The 19,327-nt window shown below is 47.2% G+C and overlaps 1 protein-coding gene across 1 annotated transcript in view; it reads left to right on the top strand.

Annotated features, from left to right (window-relative positions):
- The window catches only part of OVOL1 (ovo like transcriptional repressor 1), a 34,827-nt gene extending 31,682 nt beyond the window's left edge, over positions 1–3,145 (top strand). Inside the window, exon 4 of the mRNA XM_038765137.1 lies at positions 2,850–3,145. Coding sequence (XP_038621065.1) covers positions 2,850–3,145 — 296 coding nt within the window. The remainder of the gene's footprint in view (positions 1–2,849) is intronic.
- The last annotated feature ends 16,182 nt before the right edge of the window (positions 3,146–19,327 follow it).

Below are 19,327 nucleotides of genomic sequence, written 5' to 3'. Positions count from 1 at the left end.
ATTCTATTTATTTGATTTTGTTAGTATGTTTGGTTTTGTTCTCTGTCTCCCCCTTTTAGACTGTGAGCCCAATGTTGGGTAGGGACTGTCTCTATATGTTGCCAATTTGTACTTCCCAAGCGCTTAGTACAGTGCTCTGCACATAGTAAGCGCTCAATAAATACAATTGATGATGATGATGATGATATTGAGAGAGAGATACGATTGAAGTGCGGTGAGAAGGTTGGCGTTAGAGGAGTGAGGGCTGGGTTGTAGTAGGAGAGTAGCAAGGTGAGGTAGGAGGGGGCAAGGTGATTTGAGGGGACAGTGAATGGAAATCGTAATAATAATAGTAGTTGTGGTAGTTGGGAAGAGCTTACTATAGGCTAAGCGCTGGGGCAGATACAAGATAAGCAATTCTGACCCAATCCCTGTCCCCCACAGAGCTCGCGGTCCTAAGTGGGGAGGTAGAACAGGGAGTCAATCAATCAATCAATCAATCATGTTTATTGAGCGCTTACTGTGTGCAGAGCACTGTCCTAAGCGCTTGGGAAGTACAAGTTGGCAACATATAGAGACAGTCCCTACCCAACAGTGGGCTCACAGTCTAAAATCCCTGTTTATCAGAAGAGAGGACCGAGGCCCAGAGAAGTCAGGTCACACATGAAGCAGCCAGCAGGGCCGGGATCTCTTCACTAGGCTGTCCTGAGGATCTCAAAGCCCCATATACAGGGTAGTAGTCGTAATAATAATAATGGGATATAGTAAATGCTTAACTATGTGCACAGCACTATACTAAGTGCTGGGAGAGAATTAAGACACCGTTCCTGACCCTTGGGTGACTCAATCTGTGTACTTACGTCATTCAATGCTGAGAAGCAGCATGGCTCAGTGGAAGGAGCCCGGGCTTGGGAGTCAGAGGTCATGGGTTCGAATCCTGGCTCCACCACTTGTCAGCTGTGTGACCTTGGGCAAGCCACTTAACTTCTCTGTGCCTCAGTTACCTCATCTGTAAAATGGTGATGAAGACTGTGAGCCCCACATGGGACAACCTGATCACCTTGTATCCCCCCCAGTGCTTAGAACAGTGCTTCGCACATAGTAAGCGCTTAACAAATGCCATCATTATTATTCAACCAGCGGTATTTATTGAGCCCTTATCATGGGGCAGAGAACTGTACTAAGTGCTTATGGTCAAGAGATGAGCTTACAGTCTAGAGGGATGACATGAAGGTCACTGGACTAAGTGCTTGGGGGAGTCCAGTATGTCAGAGTTGGTAGACCGGTTACCTGCCCACAATGAGCTTACTGTCTAGAAGGGGAGACAGACAGTAATAGAAATACACTGTAGAAACCACGATTATGGACGTAAACGTTGTGGGGCTATGGTGTGGCAGTGCAAATAAGGGTGAGGCAGCGTGGCCTAGTGGATAGAGCCTGGGCCTGGGTGTCAGAAGGATCTGGATTCTAATCCTGCCTCCACCAACTGTCTGCTGTGTGACCTTGGGCAAGTCACTTCACGTCTGTGGACCTCAGTTCCCCCATCTGTAAAATGGGGATTAAGACCATGAGGCCCCTGAGGGACTGTGTCCAACCTGATTCTCTTGTATCTACCGCAGCGCTTAGTACAGTGCCTGGCATATAGTAAGCTCTAAAATAACCTAAAATATCCGAGAGCAAGGGTAATGCAGAAGGGAATGGGAGAGGAGGAAACTAGGGCCCAGTTGGGGAACGCCTTTTTGTCTTTGTAGAGTCAGCCGTATATAGTGAGCGCTTACTGTGTGCAGGGCACTGTACGAAGCGCTTGAGGGAGTACAATAGAACAGTATAATGGACCCATTCCCTGCCCACAAGGAGCTCACGTAGTGGAAAGAGCATGTTCCTGGGAGTCCGAAGGTCATGGGTTCTCATCCTGGCTCTGCCATCATAATAATAATACCATCACAATAATGGTATAATGAACAAATGATAATAATGCACAAGTACCATCATTATTACTATGATGGTATTTGTTAAGCACTTACTATGTGCCAAGTGCTGTTCTAAGCGCTGAGGGGATACAAGGTAATCAGGTTGTCCCAGGTGGGGCTCACAGTCTTAATCCCCATTTTCCAGATGAGGTAACTGAGGCACAGAGAAGTGAAGTGACTTGCCCAAGGTCACACAGCAGACAATCAATCAATCAATCAATCAATCGTATTTATTGAGCGCTTACTGTGTGCAGAGCACTGTACTAAGCGCTTGGGAAGTCCAAGTTGGCAACATATAGAGACAGTCCCTACCCAACAGTGGGCTCACAGTCTAAAAGGGGGAGACAGAGAAATGCTCACTAGGAATCCCGACACTCCGCCAATTGTCAGCCGTGTGACCTTGGGCAAGTCACTTCACATCTCTGGGCCTTGGTTCCCTCATCTGCAAAATGGGGATGAAGACTGAGCCCCCTGTGGGATAACCTGATCACCTTGTATCCCCCCTCAGCGCCTAGAACGGTGTTTTGCACTTAGTAAGTGCTTAATACCCTTATTATTATTCACCAGTAAAATGGGGATGAAGACTGTGAGCCCTACGTGGGACAATCTGATTACCCAAGTGCTGGAGCCGGGATTAGAACCCATGACCTCTGACTCCCAAGCCCGGGCTCTTTCCACTGAGCCACGCTGCTTCTCTTTGTGACCTTGGGCATGTCATTTCACTTCTCTAAGCCTCAGGTCCCTCATCTGTAAAGTGGAGATTGAGACCATGAGCCCCATGTGGGACAGAGACCACCCCGAGTTGCTTGTCTCCAGCTCTGGCGAAGAGTAAGCGATTAAGAAATACCACATTCCTCTTCTCGGCTCTGACCCTTCCTCGTTTGTATCCCCCCTTGGCAGGCGTGCGTCCCTACAAGTGCAGCCTTTGCGACAAAGCCTTCACGCAGCGCTGCTCGCTGGAGTCCCACCTGAAGAAGATCCACGGGGTCCAGCAGCAGTACGCCTACAAGGAGCGGCGGGCCAAGCTTTACGTCTGCGAGGAGTGCGGCTGCACCTCCGACAGCCAGGAGGGCCACGTCCTGCACCTCAAGGAGCGTCACCCCGACAGCCCGCTGCTGCGCAAGACGTCCAAGAAGGTGGCCGTGGCCCTGCAGAACACCGTTACCACCCTGCTCCAGAGCAACCACCACCTCTGAGCCCCCGGGCCCACCGGGGGAGGGTCGCGGAGGGGCTCTCCCCCCCAGCCCCAATGGCGGGTCCACCGCCCGGGCACCATCTTGTCCGAACCCACCGGGGAAGCCGGGTTGCGTGAGGAGCAGCCACGGACTTGTGCCTTGGGCAACGCCGTGCACCCCCTTTCTCGCCCCACCTCTAATTCGAAGGGCCTAACCGAATCATTCAGGGCGGGGCCGGTCCTGGAAGTCGCCGGTAGCTCGGGAGGGGATTTGAAGGGATGGACGCTTTTGAAAGCGACGCCGGACGCGGCGTTCCCGGTGTCTGCCCACTTCCCGTTTGGCCCTCCGGACTGGGCCTCGGAGCGGCCGTGTCTCCCGGCCCCAACGGCACCTCACCCTAAGGTGATCTCCCTTTTAATCAATCGCCTGGAAGGTGCTGAAGAGGTTTTTCCCCTATAAAGATGACACATGTACAGATATTAATATATATTTTTGGTGCTGAGAAGAGATTTTTTTTTTTGGACAAGGAGGGAGTCTTTGGCCCTCCCTTCCCTGTATGACTCTGTTTATCGTGGCCATTTCAGATCACCTCCGCGTCCAAGGTAGACCTGCCGGCTGCCTGTCTACCCTCTCCCACATTGCGGACGTCCGTGATACTCACACTCGCCCTCTCCTCTCTTCTCTCTCCCTTTTGTCCCACAAAATGGGAATTTGGTGCTGCCTCCTCTCCCTCCCCCTCAGTGTGACCAGCCGTTGCTCTTACCCGTCTTCCTCTGAAACAAATCCTTCCCGTCCAGAAGTGGTTCTTTTTGAAAATAATTGACTAGTGGCACTCACCCATTGACCAGCTGGGCCCAGGGAGGGCTGAATCCAGGGCTGGGTCTCTTAGGGGAAGACCCAAGAAATCAGTGGAAACCTTAAGGCCGCATCAGGAAACTTGAAGGGAGAAAGGAAAAGAAAGGAAGCTTGATGATTCCTTTATCTGATCCCGTTCACCCCCTCCCTGGATATTTCTCAGCTGCGGGGCTGGAGGCTTTTTGAGGGAATCAGGCACCTGAGCGCTTAGTACAGTGTTTAGCGCTCAGTAAATTCCAGCGATGGACAGGTTGGATGACGGAGGAAGGAACGGGGTGTATCACTGCCGTCCTCGTTTGTTGCCAGTGGTGTTTGCACCCCCTCACAGTCAAAGGGATCTAATGTGCCCTGAAGTTGTCCCTTATATATACTAAGTTGTATAAGTATATATAAGTTGTCCCTTATATATACTAATATATAGGAGTAGGAGGGACAGTGGCCCCCTGGAAAGAGTTTGGGTGAAGGAAGGAGAGTATGGGGGAGGGTGACTTCTCACTTGCCTCCCCTCTTTCTCTGTCTTGTGTGTGTAGACTGAATTTTGAAGGTTAATTTCCTGTGCTCCACCTCTCCCCCCTCCCCGACCCCTCCATGCGTGTCTATGGGGCTGTTGGGTCCTGTACGATGTGTAGTGCAAAATAATATTACCTGGAGGATCCGGTCTCGTTTACATAACCATAACACTGGATTAGTCGGTTCTGGTCACAGGAACTGGAAGATTGTGTGTTGTATGTGTATTTTATTTTGTAACTTTGGTTTTTTTTCCAAGCTATTAAAAATGGAAGAACTTCACTCCTTTGCCTTAGAGGTCTTTTTAGACTTACTGTTTCACTTAGGGGGTCAAATTAGAACAGTCATTCAGTCGTGCCCTGATTCCACAGCCCTGCCCATGATTCTCTGCCCCAAAGGTTTTTTGTAATAATAATAATAATAATGACTGTGGTATTTGTTAAAAGTTTACTATGTGCCAAGCACCGTGCTAAGCACTGGGGTAAGTTCTAGACGAGACCTGGTTCCTGCCCCTCGTGGGGCTCTCAGTCTAATCACAATGCCATTATTATTATTATCTCCTCCAAGAGGTCTTCCTTGATAAGCCTCTCTTTCTCCATACACTGTCTCCCACCTATGTCACCGCTGCACTTGGATCTATGAATACTTTGATATTCACCCCAACCTCAGTCCCACAGCACTTTTTTTGTAGTATTTTAAGTGCTTACTTATGTATCAGAAATGCCATTATTATTATTATTATTATTATTATTATTATTATTATCATTATGTATCAAGCACTTTTCTAAGTGCTGGCATAGATTAGAAGCAGCATGGCTCAGTGGAAAGAGCACAGGCTTGGGAGTCACAGGTCATGAGTTCTAATACCGCTCCGCCACTTGTCTGCTGTGTGACCTTGGGCAAGTCACTTAATCATCATCATCATCATCAATCGTATTTATTGAGTGCTTACTATGTGCAGAGCACTGTACTAAGCGCTTAACTTCTCTGTGCCTCAGTTACCTCATCTGTAAATTGGGAATTAAAACTGTGAGCCCCACATGGGACAACCTGGTCATCTTGTATCTACCCCAGCACTTAGAACAGTGCTTGGCACATAGTAAGCGCTTAACAAATACCAGCATTGTTATTATATCCGATCCCCATTTTACAGTTGAGGAGACTGAGGCTCAGAGAAGCGAAGTGACTCATCCAAGGTCACACAGCAGGCAAGGGGCAGATCTGGGATTAGAACCCAGAGCCTTGACTCCTAGGTGTGGGCTCTTTCCACTAGGCCACTCTGCCTCACTGCTTCTCAGTGTAGAAGAGGTAGAAGTGTTAGCAATTGAGGAGCAGCATGGCCTAGGAATCAGAAGAATCTGGGTTCTAATTCCGGCTTCACCACTTATCTGCTGGGGGATCTTGGGCCAGTCACTTAACTTCTCCGTGCCTCAGTTCCCTCGTTTGCAAAACAATGTTTGAGATTATGTCTCCTGTGGGATATGGACTGAGTCCAACCTGATAATTATTATTATTTTGGTACTTGTTAAAAGCGCTTACTATGGGCCAAGCACTCTTCTAAGCACTGGGGTTAGATATAAGGTAATCAGGTCGTACTCAGTCCCTGTCCTACATGGGGCTGGCTCACAGTCTTAATCCCCATTTTACAGATGAGGTATCTGAGGCCCAGAGAAAAGAAGTGACTTGCCCAAGGTCACACAACAGACGTGTAGCAGAGCTGGGATTAGAACCCAGGTCCTTCTGACTCTAAGGTCTGGGCTCTATCCACTAAGCCATGCTGCTTGTATTTATTCATTCAATCTATTCAATCTATTACTCTATTTATTTATTTGTTTTACTTGTACCTATCTATTCTATTTATTTTATTTTGTTAGTATGTTTGGTTTTGTTCTCTGTCTCCCCCTTCTAGACTGTGAGCCCACTGTTGGGTAGGGACTGTCTCTATATGTTGCTAGCTTGTACTTCCCAAGCGCTTAGTACAGTGCTCTGCACACAGTAAGCGCTCAATAAATACGATTGATTGATTGATTCAATCGTATTTATTGAGCGCTTACCGTGTGCAGAGCACTGAACTAAGCGCTTGGAAGGTACAATCTAGCAATAAAGAGAGCCAATCCCTGCCCACAACGAGGTCACAGTCTAGAGGAGAAGAGAGACATCAATGCAAGTAAACAGGCATTAATATAAATTAAATAGAATTACAGGTATATATACATAAGTGCTTATATTCATTCAATCATATTGAGCGCTTATTGTGTGCAGAGCACTGTACTAAGCGCTTGGGAAGTACACGTTGGCAACATACAGAGCTGGTCCCTATCCTACAACGGGCTCACAGTCTAGAAGCAGCGTGGCTCAGTGGAAAGAGCACGGGCTTTGGAGTCAGAGGTCATGGGTTCTAATCCCAACTCAGCCAATTATCAGCTGTGTGACTTTGGACAAGTCACTTAACTTCTCTGGGCCTCAGTCTCAGTTGCCCAAACTGTGCCTCAGTCACCTCATCTGTAAAATGGGGATTAAGACTGTGAGCCCCTTGAGGGACAACCTGATCACCTTGTATCCCCCAGCACTTAGAACAGTGCTTTGCACATAGTAAGCGCTTAACAAATGCCATCATTATTATTATTATTATTAGAAGGGGGAGACAGAAAACAAAACGTGGACAGGTGTCAAGTCGTCAGAACAAATAGAATTAAAGCTAAATGCACATCATTAACAAAATAAATACAGTAAATATGTACAAGTAAAATAAATAGAGTAATAAAAAGGCCTCTTGGGAGGAGGTGAGCTCAGTAGATCTTTGAAGGGAAGAAGAGCGCTATCTTGGCGGATTCATTCATTTATTCAATCGCATTTATTGAGCGCTTACTGTGTGCAGAGCACTGTATTAAGCGCTTGGGAAGTACAAGTTGGCAACATTTAGAGACGGTCCCTACCCAACAGTGGGCTCGGATGTGTGGAGGGAGGGCATTCCAGGCCAGGGGGAGGATGTGGGCCGGGGGTCATTCATTCATTCATTCAATCGTATTTATTGAGCGCTTACTGTGTGCAGAGCACTGTACTAAGCGCTTGGGAAGTACAAGTTGGCAACACATAGAGACGGTGGGCTCACAGTCCAGAACGGGGAGACAGAGAACAAAACAAAACATATTAACAAAATAAAATAAATAGAATATGTACAAGTAAAATAAATAAATAAATATATACAGGTGCTGCGGGGAATCAATCAATCGTATTTATTGAGCGCTTACTGTGTACAGAGCACTGGACTAAGCGCTTGGGAAGTCCAAGTTGGCACGGTGGGGCAGGCGAGAAGGAGGCCCAGGGAGGAGGTGAGCGGCAGCAGAGGAGCAGAGGGTGCGGGCTGGGCTGGAGAAGGAGAGAAGGGAGATGAGGTAGAAGGGGGTGAGGGGATGGACAGCCTTGAATCAATCAATCAATCGTATTTATTGAGCACTTACTGTGTGCAGAGCACTGTACTAAGCGCTTGGGAAGTACAAGTTGGCAACATATATAGTCCCGACCCAACCCAGGGTGAGGAGTTTTTACTTGATGCGTAGGTTGACAGGCAGCCACTGGAGGTTTTTGAGGAGGGGAGTAACATGCCCAGAGCGTTTCTGCACAAAGATAATAATAATAATAATGATAGCATTTATTAAGCGCTTACTATGTGCAAAGCACTGTTCTAAGTGCTGGGGGTGTACAAGGTAATCAGGCTGCCCCATGGGGGGCTCACAGGGTTCATCCCCATTTTACAGATGAGGGAACTGAGTCCTGGAGAAGTGAAGTGACTTGCCCAAAGTCACACAGCTGACAATTGGCAGAGTCGGGATTTGAACCCATGACCTCTGACTCCAAAGCCCGGGCTCTTTCCATCGAGCCACGCTGCTTCTCAGATGATGATCTGCCTCATTATATAATGATAGCATTTATTAAGCGCTTACTACGTGCAAAGCACTGTTCTAAGCGCTGGGGAGGTGACAAGGCGATCAGGTTGTCCCACGGGAGGCTCACAGTCTTCATCCCCATTTTACAGATGGGGGAACTGAGGCCCAGAGAAGTGAAATGACTTGCCCAAAGTCACACAGCTGACAAGTGGGGGAGCTGGGATTTGAACCCATGACCTCTGACTCCAAAGCCCAGGCTCTTTCCACTGAGCCACGCTGCTTCCCATATGCAGATATCTGCATTATATCTGCCTCGGCAGTTAGTCCAGTGCCTGGCACATAGTAAACGTTTACCAAGTACCGTTAAAGACACAACCGCCCCCCTCACACAAAACAAGTCCTTGTAGTAAGATCTCTCTTGGTAGCTGGGTGTGGGTGGAGAAGCAGGATTCCTTGTCTCTGAAGATCTCCCAACTTCCCGGGATTCAGTCTGGCTGTCCCCTCCTTTCCATTGTCCCAAGATTAGCTGGGCTCCATTGTAGGGAGATTCAGATGATTAGCTGGAATTTAAACAGAGAGAGAGGGAGAGAGAAAGGGAGAGGGAGAGGTGATAAGCCATCCTGGCCATCAGCCTCAGGCTGAAAGTTGGGGGGAGGGAATCAATCAATCAATCAATCAATCAATCGTATTTATTGAGCACTTACTGTGTGCAGAGCACTGGACTAAGCGCTTGGGAAGTACAAGTTGGCAACATCTAGAGACAGAGTCCCTACCCAACAGTGGGCTCACAGTCTAAAAGGGGGAGACAGAGAACAAAACCAAACATACTAACAAAATAAAATAAATAGAATAGATATGTACAGGTTAAATAAATAAATAAAGAGTAATAAATATGTACAAAGCAATCAATCAATCAATTGTATTTACTGAGCGCTTACTGTGTGCAGAGCACTGGACTAAGCGCTTGGGAAGTACAAGTTGGCAACATATAGAGACAGTCCCTACCCAACAGTGGGCTCACAGTCTAAAACAAAACAACAAAACCAAACATACTAACAAAATAAAATAGAATAGATATGTACTAGTTAAATAAATAGAGTAATAAATATGTACAAACATATATACATGTATCCAGGTGCTGTGGGGAAGGGAAGGAGGTAAGATGAGGGGAATGGAGAGGGGGACAAGGGGGAGAGGAAGGAAGGGGCTGAGTGTGGGAAGGCCTCCTGGAGGAGGTGAGCTCTCAGTAGGGCCTTGAAGGGAGGAAGAGAGCAAGGAAGGGTTCCCCCCAGGACCTTCATTCATTCAGTAGTATTTATTGAGTGCTTAGTTTGTGCAGAGCACTGTACTAAGTGCTTGGGAGAGTACAATGTAACAATAAACACATTCCCTGCCATTCATTCAATTGTATTTATTGAGGCTTACTATGTGCAGAGCACTGTACTAAGCGCTTGCTTACAGTCTAGAGGGGGAGTCCTGATTGCTTGGTGTGTGGTAGCCCCTTTCTCAGGGGGAGGGGCTCCAGTGCACTATCCTAACCCCAGCAGAGTCCCCAACAGGCTCTCCCTTTCTTGGGTGGTTTCCTTTATTAAGAATATTAACAACAATAATGGAAGCAGTGTGCCCTAGTGGATAGAACGGGGTCCTGAGAGTCAGAAGGACCCGGGTTCTAATCCTGCCTCGGCCACTTGTCTGCTGGATGACCTCGGGCAAGTCACTTCACTTCTCTGGGCCCGTTCCCTCACCTGTCAAAAGGGGATTAAGACTGTGAGTTCCATGTGGGAGAATCTGATTACCTTTTATCTATCCCAGTGGTTAGAACAGTGCTTGATACATAGTAAGTGCTTAACAAATATTATTATTATTTGTAAAGTGCTTCAATTTATCTACCCCAGTGGTTAGAACAGTGCTTGATACATAGTAAGTGCTTAACAAATATTATTATTATTTGTAAAGTGCTTAAATTTATCTACCCCAGTGGTTAGAAAACAGTGCTTGATACATAGTAAGTGCTTAACAAATATTATTATTATTTGTAAAGTGCTTAAATTTATCTACCCCAGTGGTTAGAACAGTGCTTGATACATAGTAAGTGCTTAACAAATATTATTATTATTTGTAAAGTGCTTGAATTTATCTACCCCAGTGGTTAGGACAGTGCTTGATACATAGTAAGTGCTTAACAAATATTATTATTATTATTTGTAAAGTGCTTACTAGGTGCCGGAATCTGTACTAAGCACTGGGGCAGATACAAGACAATCAAGTTGGATACGGAGCACTGTACTAAGTGCTTGAGAGAGGACAGTAGAGCTAGAAGACGCGATCCCAGCCCTCACAAAACTTACAGACTATTTTGGGTTTTTTTAATGGCATTTATTAAGCCCTTACTATGTGCAAAGCACTGTTCTAAGCGCTGCGGTGGTTACAGAGAAGCAGCGTGACTCAGTGGAAAGAGCATGGGCTTTGGAGTCTGAGGTCATGAGTTCAAACCCCAGCTCCGCCAATTGTTAGCTGTGTGATTTTGGGCAAGTCACTTAACTTCTCTGGGCCTCAGTTACCTCATCTGTAAAATGGGGATTAAGACTGTGAGCCCCACAAAGGACAACCTGATCACCTTGTAAACTCCCCAGTGCTTAGAACAGTGCTTTGCACATAGTAAGCGCTTAATAAATGCCATTATTATTATTATTATTACAAAGTGATCAGGTTGTCCCACTGGGGGCTCACAGTCTTCATCCCCATTTTACAGATGAGGTAACTGAGGCACAGAGAAGTGAAGTGACTTGCCCAATGTCACACAGCTGACAGTTGGTGGAGCCAGGATTTGAACCCATGACTTCTGACTCCAAAGCAAGTGCTCTTTCCACTGAGCCACGTTGTGTGGAAAGCTGATTATTATTATTATTATTACAAGGTGATCAGATTGTCCCACTGGGGGCTCACAGTCTTCATCCCCATTTTACAGGTGAGGTAACTGAGGCACAGAGAAGTGAAGTGACTTGCCCAATGTCACACAGCTGACAGTTGGCAGAGGCAGGATTTGAACCCATGACTTCTGACTCCAAAGCCCGTGCTCTTTCCACTGAGCCACGTTGTGTGGAAAGCTCTATACTAAGTGCTTGGGAGAGCCAAGTGGAGTTAGTAGGCATAACCCCTGCCCTAAAGGAACTTACAGTGGGGAAGCAGCATGGCTCAGTGGAAAGAGCATGGGCTTTGGAGTGAGAGGTCACGGGTTCAAATCGTGGCTCCACCACTTGTCATCTGTGTGACTTTGGGCAAGTCGCTTCACTTCTCTGGGCCTCAGTTCCCTCATCTGTAAAATGGGGATGAAGACTGTGAGCCCCCCGTGGGACAACCTGATCTCCTTGTAACCTCCCCGGCGCTTAGAACAGTGCTTTGCACATAGTAAGCGCTTAATAAATGCCTTCATTATTATTACAGTCCATGATGGGCAGAGTACTGTATTGAGTGCTTGGGAGAGTTCAGCAGAATTAGTAGGCATTCATTCAATTGTATTTATTGAGCGCTTACTGTGTGGAGAGCACTGTACAGGATCCCTGACCCCAAGGAGTTGACAATCTAGTGGACAGAGCCTGGGCCTGGGAGCCAGGAGAACCTGAGTTCTAATCCCGACTCTGCCGCCTGTCCGCTGTGTGACCTAGGGCAAGTCACTTCACTTGTCTGGGCCTCAGTTCTCTCATCTGTAAAGTGAGGATGAAGACTATGAGCCCCATGTGGGAGAGGGACAGTGTCTATCCTGATTAACTTGTATTTATCCCAGTGCTTAATACACTGCCTGGCGCATAGTAAGAGCTTAACAAATATTTTTTAAAAAGCGTGCTTTGAGACCCCGAAGGAGCTAGCTCTCTTCTTCCCTTCAAGGCTCTGCTGAGAGCTCACCTCCTCCAGGAGGCCTTCCCAGAATGAGCCCCTTCCTTCCTCTCCCCCTCATCCCCCTCTCCATCCCCCCATCTTACCTCCTTCCCTTCCCCACAGCACCTGTACATATGTATATATGTTTGTACATATTTATTACTCTGTTTATTTATTTATTTATTCATTTTATTTGTACACATCTATTCTATTTATTTTATTTTGTACTAAGCGCTTGGGAAGTACAAATTGGCAACATATAGAGACAGTCCCTACCCAACAGTGGGCTCACAGTCTAAAAGGGGGAGACAGAGAACAAAACCAAACATACTAACAAAATAAAATAAATAGGATAGATATGTACAAGTAAAATAAATAAATAAATAGAGTAATAAATATGTACAAACATATATACATATATACAGGTGCTGTGGGGAAGGGAAGGAGGTAAGATGGGGGGATGGAGAGGGGGACGAGGGGGAGAGGAAGGAAGGGGCTGAGTGTGGGAAGGCCTCCTGGAGGAGGTGAGCTCTCAGCAGGGCCTTGAAGTGAGGAAGAGAGCGAGCTTGGCGGATGGGCAGAGGGAGGCCATTCCAGGCCCGGGGGATGACGTGGGCTGGGGGTCGATGGCGGGACAGGCGAGAACGAGGCCCGGTGAGGAGATTAGCGGCGGAGGAGCGGAGGGTGTGGGCTGGGTTGGAGAAGGAGAGAAGGGAGGTGAGGTAGGAGGGGGTGAGGTGATGGAGAATAATTATGGCATTTGTTAAGCGCTTACTATGTGCAAAGCACCGTTCTAAGCGCTCGGGAGCTACAAGGTGATCAGGGTGTCCCACGTGGGGCTCACAGTCTTAATCCCCATTTTACAGATGAGGTGACTGAGGCTCAGAGAAGTTAAGTGACTTGCCCGATGTCACACAGCAGACATGTGGCAAAGCCGGGATTCGAACCCATGACCTCCGACTCCGACTCTGCAGACACTAAGTAAAGATGAATGAATGGATGAAAGAGGTTTGGTTCATCCTCCACCCTGGCTCCGCTCTTCCTGCCCCCCTTCCCACCCTCCGCCCCCGGAACCATCCCTGCTTTTCCAAGGGGGACTGGAGGTAACAGGACCGGGCGGCCCCACCCACCCATCCCAGTGGAGAAGTTACCGCATGAGACCCGAAGAACTGGAATGACTAGAGCACCCCTCGCCTGAGGCCCAGAGGAAGCTGTTACAGTGTTCCCTCACGCTCCCTCCGCCACTACTAATAACAGGGCGAAGGAACGGACCCCGCCTGCGTCTCGCCCCACAACAACTCCAGTGGGAAAACAACCACCGGCCAGTCCAGCGACCCATAACTCGCCCACCTAAGTCCACCGGACGGGAGGAAGGAAGCTGCTTTTCCTTTCCCCCTCATTTCCTCCCCTCCGAACCCTGCCGGTCTCTCTTGTTCTGGCTCTTAAACCGTCTTCTTCTGGTGTTCCCTGGGAACTCAAGTGCTAAGCGCTCAAAGAATACGATTGAATGAATAAAAGTTTTCCAGAGGAGCGAGAAGTATTTCACATCTTTGTCTCCCAAGCTGCAGTCTCCAGAGGGGCCGCCATATTTTATTCAGAGCGATAAATGGGGGATTTGGTGAGAATAATAATAATAATAATAATAATGATGATGGCATTTATTAAGCGCTTACTTTGTGCAAAGCACCGTTCTAAGCGCTAAGGAGGTTACAAGGTGATCAAGTTGTCCCACGGGGGGCTCACAATCTTAATCCTCATTTTACAGATGAGGTGACTGAGGCACGGAGAAGTTAAGTGACTTGCCCAAAGTCACACAGCTGACAATTGTCGGAGCCGGGATTTGAACCCATGATCTCTGACTTCAAAGCCCGTGATCTTTCCACTGAGCCGCGCTGTAATAATGATAACTGTGGTATTTGTTAAGTGTTTACTGTGTGCCAGGCACTGTACTAAGCACAGGGGTGGATACAAGTTTATCAGGTTGGACCCAATCTCTGTCCCAAACGGGGCTCACAGCCTCAATCCCTATTTTACAGATGAGGTAAATGAGGCCCAGAGAAGTGACTTGCCCACGGTCTCACAGCAGAGAATTGGCGGAGCCGGGATTAGAATCCAAGACCTTCTGACTCCCAGCCCCAGGCTCTATCCATTACGCCGTGCGCCAAGCACTGAGGTAGGTAGAAGATAATCAGGCCAGACACTGTCCCTGTCAGACAAGGGACTCACAGTCTGTGGGGGAGGGAGAACAGGAATTGAATCCCCATTTTACAGATGAGGAAACTGAGGCCCAGAGAAGTTGTGACTTGCCTGAAGTCATCAGCACATGACCATAAGCACAAAACTATACCAAGCACTGGGGAGAATTCAGCTTTACAGAGTTGGTAGCTACGTTCCCTGCCCACAAGCATCTTGCAACATGGAGGGGGAGACAGATCTTAAAATTAATTACAGATATCAGTCGATCGATCATTGATATTTGTTGAGCACTACTGTGTGTGGAGCACAGTGCTAAGCACTTGGGAGAGTACAACAGAGTTGGTAATAATAATAATAATGATGGCATTTGTTAAGCTCTTACTATGTGCAAAGCACTGTTCTAAGCGCTGGGAAGGATACAAGGTGATCAGGTTGTCCCACGTGGGGCTCACAGTCTTCATCCCCATTTTACAGATGAGGGAACTGAGGCACAGAGAAGTCCCTCACCCTCATCTTACCTCCTTCCCTTCCCCACAGCACCTGTATATATGTATATATGTTTGTACATATTTATTACTCTATTTATTTATTTATTTTGCTTGCACATATCTATTCTATTTATTTTATTTTGTTAGTATGTTTGGTTTTGTTCTCTGTCTCCCCCTTTTAGACTGTGAGCCCACTGTTGGGTAGGGACTGTCTCTATATGTTGCCAACTTGTACTTCCCAAGCACTTAGTCCAGTGCTCTGCACACAGTAAGCGCTCAATAAATACGATTGATTGATTGATTGATTGATTGAAGTGACTTACCCAAAATCACACAGCAGACTAGTGGCGGAGCCGGGATTAGAACCCACGACCTCTGACTCCCAAGCCCGGGCTCTTTCCACTGAGCCATGCTGTCTCAATGTAGATTTACCATCTACATGTGTGTTTATGTGAACCTAAGTGCTGTGGGGCTGAGGGTGAGGTGTAAGGGGACAGACCCAAGGGTGAAGTCGACACAGAAGGGAGAGGGAGGAGTGCTCTGCACACAGTAAGCGCTCAATAAATACGATTGATTGATTGATTGATTGAGGGGAAATGAGGGTTTAGTCTGGGAAGGCCGTTTGGAGGAGTAGTGCTTTTAATAAAGGCCTTGAAGGTGGGGAGAGTGATGGTCGGTCATAAAGGAGAAGAGTGGTCCAGGCCAGAGGGAGGATGTGAATGAGGGGTTGGCGAGGAGACAGACAAGATCAAGGAACAGTGAGTAGGTTGGCGATAGAGGAGTGTAGTGTGCAGGCTGGGTTATACTAGGAAATCAGCGAGATGTGGCTACCGATCAATCTGCGCATCAGGCAGAAACTCTGGCCCAGGCCCTGGGCTTCAAGGCTGTCCATCCCCTCGCCCCCTCCTACCTCACCTCCCTTCTGTCCTTCTCCAGCCCAGCCCGCACCCTCCACTCCTCCACCGCTGATCACCTCACCGTACCTCGCTCTCCCCTGTCCCGCCATCGACCCCCGGCCCACGTCATCCCCCGGGCCCGGAATGCCCTCCCTCTGCCCATCCGCCAAGCTAGCTCTCTTCCTCCCTTCAAGGCCCTGCTAAGAGCTCACCTCCTCCAGGAGGCCTTCCCACACTGAGCCCCTTCCTTCCTCTGCCCTTCGTCCCCCTCTCCATCCCCCCCATCTTACCTCCTTCCCTTCCCCACAGCACCTGTATATATGTATATATGTTTGTACATATTTATTACTCTATTTATATATTTATTTATTTTATTTGTACATATCTATTCTATTTATTTTATTTTGTTAGTATGTTTGGTTTTGTTCTCTGTCTCCCCCTTTTAGACTGTGAGCCCACTGTTGTGTAGGGACTGTCTCTATATGTTGCCAATTTGTACTTCCCAAGTGCTTAGTACAGTGCTCTGCACATAGTAAGCGCTCAATAAATACGATTGATGATGATGATGATGTTAAGGTAGGAGGGGTAATGATGGAGTCGGAATTAGAACCAGATCCTCTGACTGTTAGGCCCAGGCTCTTTCTCCTAGGCCACACTGCTTCTCACATTGCTTTTACCTTGGGATTTTTGAGGTTAGGAGGCGTTGATGGTGAGAAAGGATTCGGCCAGACCTCAAACGCTGGGCATCAAGATGGGGTGAGGCAATGGTGAGGATAATCTGAGGAGAAACTGGGAAGAACCGCTTAGTACACTGCTCTGCACACAGCAAGCGCTCAATAAATACGATTGATGATGAAGAACCCAAAGCCCAGTATAATGTGAAGCTAAAGGACTCTGGCTTTGGGTCTTGGGGTAAGGAAAAACAGTCAGAAAATTCCAAGTACCTAAATAAAAGGGATCAGATGCCCCAAGACTGAGTCCGACCCAATTAACTTGCATCCACCTCAGCGCTTAAAACATTCCGTATATATGTATATATGTTTGTACATATTTATTACTCTATTTATTTATCTATTTATTTTACTTGTACATATCTATTCTTTTTATTTTATTTTGTTAGTATGTTTGGTTTTGTTCTCTGTCTCCCCCTTTTAGACTGTGAGCCCACTGTTGGGTAGGGACTGTCTCTAGATGTTGCCAATTTGTACTTCCCAAGCGCTTAGTCCAGTGCTCTGCACATAGTAAGCGCTCAATAAATGCGATTGATGATGATGATGATGATTGCTGGGCATGTGGTAAGTTCAGCGTGGCCTCATGGAAAGTGCCCGGGCCAGGGAAGCAGCGTGGCGTATTGGATAGAGCACGGCCTGGGAGTCGGGAGGTTATGGGTTCTAATCCCGATTCTGCCACTTGTCTGCTGTGTGACCTTAGGGAAGTCACTTCACTTCTCTGTGCCTTAGTTCCTTCATCTGTAAAATGGGGAATAAGACTGCGATCCCTTTGCGGAATAGGAACTGTGTCCCACCCAATTTGTTTGTATCCACCCCAGCTCTTAGTACAGTGCCTGGCACATAGTAAGCACCTAACAAATACCATCATCATTATTATTAGTACAGGGCTCTGCACACAGTAAGCACTCAATAAATATGGATGAACGATTGACTGTGTCTGGCCTGAAGAGCTTGTTCACAGTGCTTAGTACAGTGCTTGGCACATAATAAGCACTTAATAAATATCAAAAAAAATTTTTTAAAGTAATGGCAAAAAAATAGTTTCAGCAGTGCCCACTTTCCACACAGCACAGAATCACACAATGGGTCTTCAGGAGTCCTCTGTTTTTTTATGGCATTTACTCAGCGCTTACTATGTGCAAAGCACTGCTCTAAACGCTGGGAAGGTTACAAGATGATTAGGTTGTCCCATGGGGGGCTTACAGTCTTCATCCTCATTTTACAGATGAGGTAACTGAGGCACAGAGAAGTGAAGTGACTTGCCCAAAGTCACACAGCTGACAAATGGCAGAGTCAGAATTTGAACCCATGACCTCTGACTCCAAAGCCCGTGCTCTTTCCACTGAGCCATGCTGCTTCTCTATGTTAGATCTATAGGAGGTAAGGATTCGGATTCCCCCACCTTGTAGTCAGGGAAACAGATGGATACAGCCCAAGCCTGGAAGTCAGAAGGACCTGAGTTCTAATCCTCCCTCTGTCACTTGTCTGCTGTGTTATCTTGGGCAAATCACTTAACTTCTCTGGGCTTCAGTTACCTCACCTGTAAAATGGGGATTAATAATAAATAATAATGATGGCATTTGTTAAGCGCCTACTATGAGCCTGGGCTTGGGAGTCAGAGGTCATGAGTTCTAATCTTGGCTCTGCTGCTTGTCAGCTGTGTGACTCTGGGCAAGTCACTTCACTTCTCTGTATCACTTAACTTCTCTGGGCTTCAGTTACCTCACCTGTAAAATGGGGATTAATAATAAATAATAATGATGGCATTTGTTAAGCGCTTACTATGAGCCTGGGGATGGGGGTCAGAGGTCATGAGTTCTAATCTTCTCTCTGCCACTTGTCAGCTGTGTGACTCTGGCCAAGTCACTTCACTTCTCTGTACCTCATCTATAAAATGGGGATTAAGACTGTGAGCCCAACGTGGGACAACCTGGTTATCTTGTATCTACCCCAGCGCTTAGAACAGTGCTTGGCACATAGTAAGGACTTAACAAATACCATTTTTATTATTATTATGTGCCAAGCACTGTCCTAAGCACTGGGGGGATACAAGGCAGTCACGTTGCCCCACGTGGGGCTCACAGTCTTAATCCCCATTTTCCAGATGAGGCAACTGAAGCACAGAGAAGTGAAGTGACTTGCCCAAAGTCACACAGCAGACAAGTGACAGAACCAGGATTAGAACCCATGGCTTCTGACTCCTAAGCCTGGCCTCTTGCCACTGAGCCACGCTCCTGCTCTATAATAATAATGGTGCTGTTCTAAGCACTGGGGTAGATACAAGGTAATCAGGTTGTCCCGCATGGGGCTCACAGATGAGGCAACTGAGGCACAGAGAAGTGAAGTGACTTGCCCAAAGTCACACAGCAGACAAGTGGCAGAGTAGGGATTAGAACCCACAACCTCTGACTCCAAGCCTGGGCTCTTGCCCCTAAGCCATGCTGCTTCTTGATTAAGACTTTGTGATTAAGACTCGAAGTCTCGATTAAGACTTCTTGATTAAGACTTTGAGCCCCATATGGAACAGGGCCTGTATCCAACCTGATTGGTTTTATCTACCCCAGTGCATAGTACAGTGGCTGGCACATAATAAATATTTAACAAGTACTATAACCCCCCCACCTCCCACCACCACCACCAAACCCCCCCCAGATATATAGATCAATCGTATTTATTGAGCGCTTACTGTGTGCAGAGCACTGTACTAAGCACTTGGGAAGTACAAGTTGGTACTATAGATAACAATAATAGAGATAATAATAGATAA

This window comes from Tachyglossus aculeatus, chromosome 22 (assembly GCF_015852505.1).
Source record: "Tachyglossus aculeatus isolate mTacAcu1 chromosome 22, mTacAcu1.pri, whole genome shotgun sequence".
NCBI classification, from domain to species: domain Eukaryota; kingdom Metazoa; phylum Chordata; class Mammalia; order Monotremata; family Tachyglossidae; genus Tachyglossus; species Tachyglossus aculeatus.
The sequence above is the reverse complement of the archived record's forward strand: the minus strand, read 5'-3'. Positions and strand labels throughout refer to the sequence as shown.